A 10,355-nucleotide genomic window follows, 5' to 3' on the forward strand; every position below is an offset into this window, starting at 1 on the left:
AAAGAAAACATTTAACAGGAAAGCAGTTTGCTTGTGTTACTGACATTACTGAGATGAAAACCTGAATGCCACATTAGTTTATACATTGAGAAGTTCATTTTGTGCTGGCATATCAGAGGGATGTTAAAAGGTGCCCCCGTACAGGGTAAGCATCATATAGAGCACTTCCAAAGTATTTCAGCTCATCTTCATTTGTACATAATTAACAACATTCTGAAAGTTTCCATGGGAAGAACAGAGATCCAGTACTGAGATGTGCCAAAGGATAAACTTGTGGCTTTTTCCAAAGTAAGCATAATTTTAGGAACCGAGATGAGCTTCCACAGAGCAAGCTTTCTTAATACTAGAGATAGCTGATGCCTAATGGATCAATAGCAATCCTACGTTTATTTGTTACACAGGGATTTCTTTTTTATGTAGTAATCAGTAAATTTTTAGAAACCTTATAGGTATGCAAGACTGGAGAAACAGTTTGAAATAACAGAAGGCATTACTTGCACAGAAAAGAAAATTATCTCAAGCTCAGCTGCATCAGGCCTCAGCTAATATATTGCAACAGAGTCCTGAGGCAAGCCCTGTCCTTGAAGAATGCGGCTATTTCATCTTGCAAAAAGAAATCCCCAAAAATAGAATGAAAAAAATATGGTCACACTTGACATTCCCGGTCCCATAACTTATGTGCTTAGTTTAAAAACTACCTATTTTCCAGTAAAGAGAGATTGAGCATTTCTGTGTAACTACAATTTGACCCTGGATAATGAATGATAATTAAGGATATGCCGTGCAATTTACTAGTGTGTATTACTGATACTAGTAGTCTTTAGTCTCCAGCTTTTATAAGCTAACTTTTATAGGAGAAAAATATATTTCATTGGATAGGAGAAAGGGAGATGCTTTTTGAGTATTTCAACTGCCCGAAAAGCATTCTCACCTGTAGCCATTGATGCAGTAAGCTCTTCTCTGCACACCTGCCTCTTCTATGCAAGGATTACAGCTAAAATAAGGAAGCCTGGTACTGTTGGTAGCTGCAGTTTGGAAGGTTTAAACTAATTCTCCCTAAAAAGAACAAATTTTTTAATTATTATTTTTGGGTCAATCTATAGTCAGACCTATTGTCATCTAAAGTGTAAATGCTTCAGTTAGTGTGAACAGAATTGCAGGTGTGCTTGTACCCTCTAGAAAACACTTTCAGTCTGGGTAATGAGCAGTCACACAGCTTAAACCTCTCTGCTTCTGCCCTGCTGGAAATCACTGCTCTGTCTGCAGCGTAGTTGTGCTCACGTACCATCCAAGTACTCGGCTTTTCCCCACATCCACACTAGAGCCTGTGGCATTGGAATGCTTAAGACACTGCACTTAGGTTAAGTGCTGATCAGTTGTCAAGGCTTATCTTGCCCAAACTCCAGCGTTGAAAATGTAGCTGTTAACTTAAAAGGCTTTTTTTGAAGGTTTTTCTGGGAGTGGTCCCTGCCTTTAGTTGTTACATAAAGCAACTTGTGCTGAAGTGTGGTAACGTTTCAGGCAGAGGTTGGTACAGTATTGGGTAAAATGGTTGTCCTCTGTAAAAAACTTGAGAAATGTAAATAAGTCCCTTTATATATCCTGGTTTTCCCAAACTTTTTTTGATTGAACTGTATTTGAAAACCCTCAAAACCTAATTCAAATAGCACTGAATTATCACTGAAGTATTAGGTTACTAACCATTGTGCTATCGAGAGAGGTACGAAACAAAATCATCAGTAGTTCAATTAGCAGCTGGTACTATTTTAATAATTTTTTAAATAAAAATTGCGAATAAATTTTTTTATAAAAATGCAGCAAAAGTGCACTTAACATTTCAATATTCAGTATTGCTGTCAGCTGCAACAAGCCCAATAACAAAAAACAGTTTGTAATTTACTTTTTATTAACTAAGACTGCTATACTCAACTCCAATGAAAAAGATGGAACACCATTAAAAGATGTAAAAACCCCTTGCATATGTCAATATTACTAAATTGTCTTCCACTTCCAACTTTGGTTATATCAGAAACAGTTTCCCTACAAGCATCTTTTTCCTGGCTGTTCCTGTCACATGTGCTATTATGAAGAGGTGTACACCTGCTCTTTTATACTGCAGTTCCTGGGTTTATGCTTGTATTAAACAGAACCTCCTGTATTAAAAGATATTAACTTCATGTATTACGTAAAAATTTTGGATGACTGGGTAGGAAACGCAAATGGTGCTCAAAAAAACCAAACAAAGACAGCACTAGGCTGTGGGTACGAGAGGGATGAATTCCAGTAAAAATGACATTTTTAGAGTGTTAGGCAATAGGCTTTCTAATAGGTATCTTCCCAGCAGGAAAACTACCAATATTAACATTTAATTTTTTTTTTTAATGGTGTTGAAGTCTCCACTTTTGTTCATATCCACTAGTGAAGGGAAAAGACACTCAGTAATTGCAAGTAACAGAACTGGTATGTAGTCCTTTATTCCCATCTCCCTGTTTTGATTTGCCCTCAAAAAGCTTTTTAGAAAAACACCCTTTTCTGGAACCCTTACAAAACCAGTGCCTTAACCACCCACATTGCAGTCACATCAGTCTTTTGGGGTCAATCTTCTCCAGGTGCACCAGAGGCTTCAGCTGCTCAGCAAAGTTCCTCATGTCATCAGAGACCACGTCTTGCCCCGCTGGCGCAACCACGTTGAGCTCCACCAAGTAGGACAGGGAGAGCGGCTCGATGCTCTCCGTGTTTCCCGGCATCAGGATGCGGAAGATCTTGTACACCACGATCTTCATGATGCCCTTGCGGAACACGTGCCCCTTGGCCACGAACTCGTGGTCCATGCGGAAGCCCATCTCCACCAGGAAGTCCGTCAGGTTGTCGGAGGTGGCAATGTCCACGCAGTTGCGCACCAGGGCGTGGCGGTTCTTGTCGCCGATCTCGGGCTGCCCCAGGTAGCGCAGGTGCCAAGGCATCCCGGTCTTGTCCATGGAGCGCCGGGCGCGCAGCACGAACGGGCTGGCCTGCTGCCCCTTCAGCAGGAACACCATCTCGTGGTCCAGGAACGTCTCGGGCTCCATGTTGTCGCACAGCCCGCGCAGGCGGTGCAGGAGGCTCTCCAGGCTCTGGTCCAGCACGCTCCCTGCGGACACAGCGCCGCCGTCACCCGGGCTCCCGCCGCTGCCCCCGGCCCGCCCGTGCGCGGCTCCTGCCCCGCACCCCCCGCTCCCCGGCGGCCACCCGCGTTGCCCGGCCCGCCCGCCGCCCACCTTGGAGCAGGTACTCCATCATGTTGATGGTTCCGCCCGTGACGGGCATCATCGTGACCGGCGGCGCCTCCATCGTGGCCGCCCGGACCAGCGGCGGCGGGCGGGGGCGGCCGGAGCGGCGGCGGCGCGGGCGGCAGCGCCGCCTGGCGGCCCGGAGGTGCCGCCGGGCGCTGAGGGGCGGGGACGGAGCCGGCCCTACCCGGTTCGCACAGCCGGGGCGGGGCCTTCGGCGCGCCCAGAGACAGGACGGGCGGCTGTGGGCGTGAGCTAAATCACAAGGAGTTTAACGTCAACGTGAGTAAGAGCTTCTTTACACTGAGGGTGGCAGAGCACTGGGACGGGCTGCCCGGGAAGGTCATGGAGTTTCCCTCTCTAGAGACATTTTAAATCCACCTGGACATGTTTCTGTGTCAGCTGCGCCAGGTGACCCTACCTTGGCAGGGGGGTTGGACTAAAGGATCTCCAGAGGTCCCTTCCAGCCCTAACAATTCTGTGATTCTGTATTTCTACTTTTTATTTTAGTTTGCACAAAGTAGGGATCTGGGTGGTTACCCGTGAAAGGCTGGCTTGCCGATCATCAAAACTTTACGCTATTGATACATTTTAACAAACATGAATGCACCGTCATTCTTTGGTTACAAGTTGCATAACTTCTCTATTAATTAGCAATCAAACCTCTATTGGTCAGTTGTATCTCTCACTTCTCCTGCTCATTAGTTCCCATGTGCAGTTCTTCCCTCCCTTTGAGCCGGGGGGCCGTTTTGAGTAGGTAGTCAGTGAGTCCATAGTCACAGTCACTCCCTGTCGGCATTATGTTTCCCCTAGGTACTGCCCAATCCTGCTGACTTCACTCCTGGCGGCTCTCGTCCAGACAGCCTGTTCATCTTGGGGTTGTCTTCTGTTTTCCTCAAAACAAAAGATTATCCAAGCGTATGACATTCACAATGCAAGTGCTTAGTCATAATTGTTCAGCTACAGCTACTGATAACAACCAATAAAAAAATCTGCAAAGTTCGGTTCAGACTTTGAGGGGTTCAGATCTTGAGGCACAGAGCACAGCTCCTCCCACTCCCCTCCGCAGGGGGAGGTGGTGTGTACAATGATTCCGTGTAACATCTCCATTGAAAATACCCCAATCCGTCTCTCGCTACCTGCCATTCAGTGCGCTAGGGTGCAGCAGCAAAGGGGCCAAGGCTCTGAGATGTTGTGGGCTGGGCTTCAGCACCTGCAGCAGTTTGGGTTAAAAATTGTTATCAGGGGTGCAACAGGTGCGATCCATTGGTTCAGAAAGGCAGAAATCTCACCTGGACACAGCCAGGTTTGAACTGTTTCTAGGTGGAAAGCCTGTGTGTTCAAAAACTAGCAAAAATGCTCAGTATGTACCAGTTACATTTGCTCCTGTTCATCCCCAAACTAGAGTTATATATTTGACCTTTTCCTCAGCAAACAAACAAACCTTCCTGCCACACAGAAGGTGAACAGTGAGTCTGTCTTTCCTTTGTCAGCACTGACACAGCAGTGGTGTCCCCTGCCTCCCCCCATTAAATTATATAAATTTTCACACAAGTTGAAGACCTGGAAATGAGAAATGGCAGAAGTGTGCACTCCCAGGGCAGTGATGTTTTATTTCAGCACTGAGGTATTAGAGGTCTCTTGGAGTAGTGCCATGCAGGGGTGACCTGAGGGGCACAGTGCAATCCATAAGGGAAATATGCATATTTAAATATGAGGGAACCACACCCCAGGGAGCCACCACAGTCAACACACATCGTACATACTTCCCAGATTGCAGAGAAGAGGCCTGTGTTGAAATAAAGTAATAAAATAGTCAATAAAAGGTTTGGGCAATGGTCTAAAAGCTTCCTTACACTTCAAGGAGCAAAAAATAAGTTTTCTCTTATATACAGATCAGCTATAGCTAATCTGGTCATAATGCAGTTAGCATGAAAAACTGATATTGAGAGAGATAGCTAGAAAAAGTAAAAATGCATTTTAGCATTTCACAAATAATAGTTTCTGAGGCTTGCTTCTTTCTGTGGTGATACAAATTGTTTCTTCTGCCTAGCTGAGGTGCACAGTAGGGTTAGTTCAGATACCTAAAAAATCTAAGAGGATGTCAGTCTTCTATTTTGAAGTGCAAATTGCTGCAAAGCTGCAGCAACCTTAAGTAGTTTTGCCCCACAGTCTAAGAAACTATGCAGTGGTGCCATTCAGAAAATAAATGTTTCCCCAAACTGGTCAACCCCCCTGTAGTTCTCTCCTCACCAGTAGTGTAAAAAACAACAGAGAAAGAGCTGCTGAGCTCTTTCACTGTGGGCTTCGAGGCTCTGTGGTGCACTTCCATACTTTAAAGGTATCCTAAAAAAACCCTTTTTCTGCAGTTCTTGAAGATAAGATGCAGCAGACAGCAACAACAGTTGATCAGGCAGATGGAGGAGGTGGAGAGAAACAGAGACAGAAATGGAGGGTAAACATGTTATTCCCAGCCACCTACCTAAGTTCTGTTCCACTCCCTTTAAAACCCTTCTGACTCACCTGTCTGAGTCAGGGAAATAGGATGCCCTTGTGGGCCAGGCCTTTATCTCAGTTCTGTGTCACAACTTGTCAAGTGCTCAGAGCAGAGCAGACCCATGTTCACACTGAAATAACACCAGCAGTAGGGAGGGTCAGTTAGATGTAAACTGGATGGGAAGTTTTTTTCTTCCTTGTTACTAAAACTGGGACTTTCTTTTCTCACTCATCTCACAGGCTTTGGGTCCAAATCCCCACTGTGTCACATCTATTAATCAAAAATGCTTTTAGACTAAGCATACAACATGTTCCATTCATTAATGGTGAATTAAAAACAAGTCTTTCACTGTACAATTCTGTGTGCGAGCTTGTTGAAATTAGTTCACAGAACCACAGAATCACTGAAATTGGAAAAGACCCCCAAGGTCATTGAGTCCAACCTGTGACCAAACATCACCATGTCAATTAGACCATGCACTAAGTGCCACATTCAGTCATAGTTTTTAACATCTCTCAGGATGATGATTCCATCACTTCCCCAGGCAGCCCCTTCCAATGCTTAACAACCCTTTCAGTGAAGAAATTCCTCCTGATGTCCAACTGTAAGGGGGGTACTTTAGAATTAGATGATCAATGGAGCATAGAGGCGTGAGAAGGAAATCATATTAGGATGTGAAACCAGCTAGAGTATGGTACAACGTAACTTCATGGCACAAGCTAATTGTAAGGTCCATTGTGCTTTTTAGCAAGTCATCTTGATATCCCCTATTATCAGAGCTGAGTTCTTCCTTGGTTTTGCTACACATTGCAGGATAGATACATCTACCCTTGAAACACAATGGTAGAGGTCATACATAGGGGTGAGAAAGATGATGATGGGAGGAAGATTATGTGGGCAGGGGTCACTCGCCCCTTGCCCTGCAAGTAGGGCATGTGCAGACTGTTGCCATTAGGTAATGATTAGGCTGTGTTTGGCTGCCACTCAGGCATCACCTTATACTGTGTACTGGCCCTACGTAGTGTAATGTGGAACTGATAAAATGGGGTGTCAGAGCTGCTGAGCTGAGCGATCCTCATCCTGCCACCGAGACTGTGTTGCTCCGCGGGGACGCCCGCTAAGCACGGGCACCGACCAGCTGCTGCAGATCCTGACAGCCCTGGCCTGTCTGTGTGGGTAAGCACAGTTTATTGATAGGAAGCAACCGAGAGAACAAACTTTTTTAATATCCCTTTAGTGTCCCTTTAATTCCCCTTTTACTATTGAATATTTTTACATAAATAAGTTGTTCATAGTATTTTTCCTTTCATTTCCCCTTTTACTAACTGATATCGTGTTAATAGTTATCAATAACATTGTGTTAAGAACCCTTTTTGGTATCCCTTTAAACTCCCTTTTTACTAGTTAATATCGTATTATAAATGCTGTTCGTAGCATTTGTTTTTAAGGCCACACAATAAGGTAGTTATTTTGCATCTTTTTTAGCTTTTGATTCTTTTTGCTAAGTTTATTATTATTATTATTATTCTCACTGTAATAAAAGATATTTTGTGTGTTTGAATGTTTCTGGCACTTATTTTTATTCCGGACATGTATCCAAACGAACTGTTACACCAACCTGAACCTCCCCTGGTGCAGCTTGAGGCCATTTCCTCTCTTGAGGCCATTTCTCCTCAAATTTGTTGCCTAGGAAAAGCAGCCAACCCCCACCTGGCTTTCAGGTAGCTGCAGAGAGCAATGAGGTCTCCCCTAAGCCTCCTTTTCTCCAGGGTAAACAACCCCAGCTCTCTCAGGTGCTCCTTGTGCACCAGACCTTTCATCAGCTCCATTGCCCTTCTCTGGACTCACTCCAGCACCTCAATGTTTTTCTTGTAGTGAGGAGCAATTACTCCACTCAGTTACGTAATAGGCAATTTATATCACAAGTTCATTACACAATTTGCATTTTTTAAAAGCCGTCAACAGAATTGCAAGACTAGGATTACTCACTAAGTGATTTTCTGTCTTAGATAACTCAGGGGCTGGGCTGTGTTCTGGATGAGACTAACAAGCAGTGATGTGTCAATAGCAGAGGCACTATTGTAAATAAAGGGACTATATAAGCTTACAGCACAGAGAGAGGAAACAAAAAAGTCAGGTAATTGATGACTAATTACCAGACTCAGTGTAATAGATGTTATAATTTATTTCTCCCCACCTCACAAAGCAGGAACATTTTCCAAGATAGATATTTCAATGAGCTGGCCAGCCTGGTGGCTTCCAGACTTGGCTCCGTTCCTAAATTTGTATCACCAAAGCAAAAACTGAAGTTGCATGTAGTTTTCTATATTATGTAACTCTGTTCCCTGGATTTTAAATGGTCATTGTTAAATACTAAGAGAGACTGCTGTGAGAACATTTATTTAGTGAATGTTCAACCCTTTAGACTTACTAACCCCAAAACAATTTCCATATGGGGAAACCAAGATTATTTCTCAAAAAGTACAATTCTGATAGCCAGAAACTCTGCCAAACAGCAATGTGCTCCTGATAGACCTGCTCATTTTCCCAATGTTCACAAAAGTAGAACTAATTTTAACTTTTAGAGTTGTTAAACTGGACTAGCTCACTCAGAGCTACATCAGCTCTCACATAGAAAAGACGGAGAGTGAGATGTACTACTCTGTGTACCATTGCACTGGTACTTGGCTTGTTTCAAGTACCTTTTTCAAAGGGTTTTCACCCTTGGTAGCACATGCACCCTTGGACAGTGTATATAGGAGGCTCTGGCTGGTTGTGGCTTGTGGGCAAAACACTGTTGGAGCAATCAGTGCTGGGCAGAGGAAGGTTGCAGTATTGCCAAGTGGTTTTGAGGGTGAAGATTTTCTGGGCGGCTTTACATGGTGACTGACTCCTTGGAAGACCACTTTTCTGAGATTCTGGATCGATGATGGCAGCCTATGGCATACACACACTACAGGATTGACTTCCACTTGCTTAAGTGGTTCATTAAGGGGAAGTAGGAAGCAATTTGGCAAACCAGGTGGAGAGCTAGAAGCTACAAACTCATGTGCTTAGACTTGCACTGAGCATGATAGACTTGCCTAAGTCTGGTCCTTCACTCAGTCGTTCTAGGAGAGACTGGTAATTGGCTTAATTTTTATGGCATGGTTAATTTCATCCTGGTGTTACAGTTTGTGAAAATGGACTGACCTTGTAAAATTCTTCTCCAGAAGAATAAAATGGCTAAGGAAGGAATTATTTACTATCAGGTTGCTCATACTGGAAGAGAGAAGTTGTAGTTGAAAGTGTTCAAGGCCAGGTTTGATGGGGCTTTGAGCAACCTGAACTTCTGTTTTGGGTGGTTGATAAACAAAGAAATGCTTTCCATTCTGCTACTGCTGCCTAGTATGAGCTGCAAGGAGAAAGGATAAAAGGGCTGGCTCCTGCTGACACACAGGCTGTGTCTAGTGCACTGTGTCCATGGGAGAGGCCTCCAGGAGGATGCAGGGAGAGGAGGAAAGCTGCATAATTATGTCTTCACTGTGTGCCACATATGGGCCACGTGATGGGAAGAAAGAACCATCAGGTCCATTAGGCTGATGCTTTTTCAGCCTGTGTAATCGGCAGTGTTAGGTTACAGTTGGACTTGATGATCCTAAAGGTCTATTCCAATCTAAACAACTCTGTGATTCTCTGGTCTACGGAAGATGTTCCTGTCCATGGCAGGGGGGTTGGAACTAGATGATCTTTAAGGTCCCTTCCAACCCAAACCGCTCTGTGATTCTAAGAGCTGGTCTTTACTCGGCTGTTGTGGATCTCAGCTGTTGTGGATACTAGCGCCAAGATCTATATTTTCTATTTTTGTACAGGCTGTGGATGGAATGGAATTAGTTGTCTCCATAGCAGCCTGTACAGGGCTGTGTTCTGGATGAGACTAACAGCACTGGTTACATAGCAGCATTTTGGTTGTTGCTGAGCAGTTTGCCCAGCACCAATGTTTTCTTTTTTGTGCTTATTTCAGCCCTGCACCTGTTGGCCAGTGAGTAGGCTGCAGGTGGGCTAGAGGCTGTGAGGGAACACAGGGGGTCACATCTGATCCTGACTGACCACTGAGATATTCCATACCCTATGGCATTGTGCCGAGCACTAAAAGCTCTGGAAAAAATATGAGAAGGGGGGAACATTGGTGTTTATGGCATTTGTCCTACCAAGTAACTGATGGTGTGTGGAGGGTCTGCCTGCTGATGGGAATAAACTTTATATTTTGCTTTCCATGTGCAGCTTCATTTTCCTATTAAACAGTCTTTATCTCAATCTATGAGTTTTCTCACTTTTGCCCTTCTGATGCTCTCCTCTGTCTTGCTGGGATGGGGGTGAGCAACAGCTAAAACCCCCAGATCCCTGAAAGCAGACTGAAGATCAACCAGTAGTGAAGATGCATCACTGGGTAATTTGCAAAAGACCTGGAGCTCTGTAGAGATCAGGTTAGCTTTGGAGGCAGGGCTTCTCCTTCCCACAGGCCAGTATGCAAGGTGAGCCTAGGGCCAGCAGTCATCTCTGGGCAGGAAGAGAAGGTACAGAATTGTCAGTACTAAGAGTGGCACTGG

At 44.5% G+C, this 10,355-nt stretch overlaps 1 protein-coding gene across 1 annotated transcript; it reads right to left on the reverse strand.

The window, feature by feature from the left end:
* Positions 1 to 2,358: 2,358 nt before the first annotated feature.
* MED18 (mediator complex subunit 18) lies at positions 2,359 to 3,373 on the reverse strand. The gene is made up of 2 exons (XM_017808141.1): positions 3,258 to 3,373; positions 2,359 to 3,130 (listed from the first exon to the last, which is right to left on the reverse strand). The coding sequence occupies exons 1-2, from the start codon at positions 3,328 to 3,330 to the stop codon at positions 2,577 to 2,579; spliced, it is 627 nt and encodes a 208-aa protein (XP_017663630.1). The 5' UTR covers positions 3,331 to 3,373; the 3' UTR covers positions 2,359 to 2,576.
* Between the last annotated feature and the right edge of the window lie 6,982 nt (positions 3,374 to 10,355).

The sequence above is a fragment of the Lepidothrix coronata genome, unplaced genomic scaffold, assembly GCF_001604755.1.
Source record: "Lepidothrix coronata isolate B3197 unplaced genomic scaffold, Lepidothrix_coronata-1.0 Scaffold22, whole genome shotgun sequence".
In the NCBI taxonomy this organism is placed as follows: domain Eukaryota; kingdom Metazoa; phylum Chordata; class Aves; order Passeriformes; family Pipridae; genus Lepidothrix; species Lepidothrix coronata.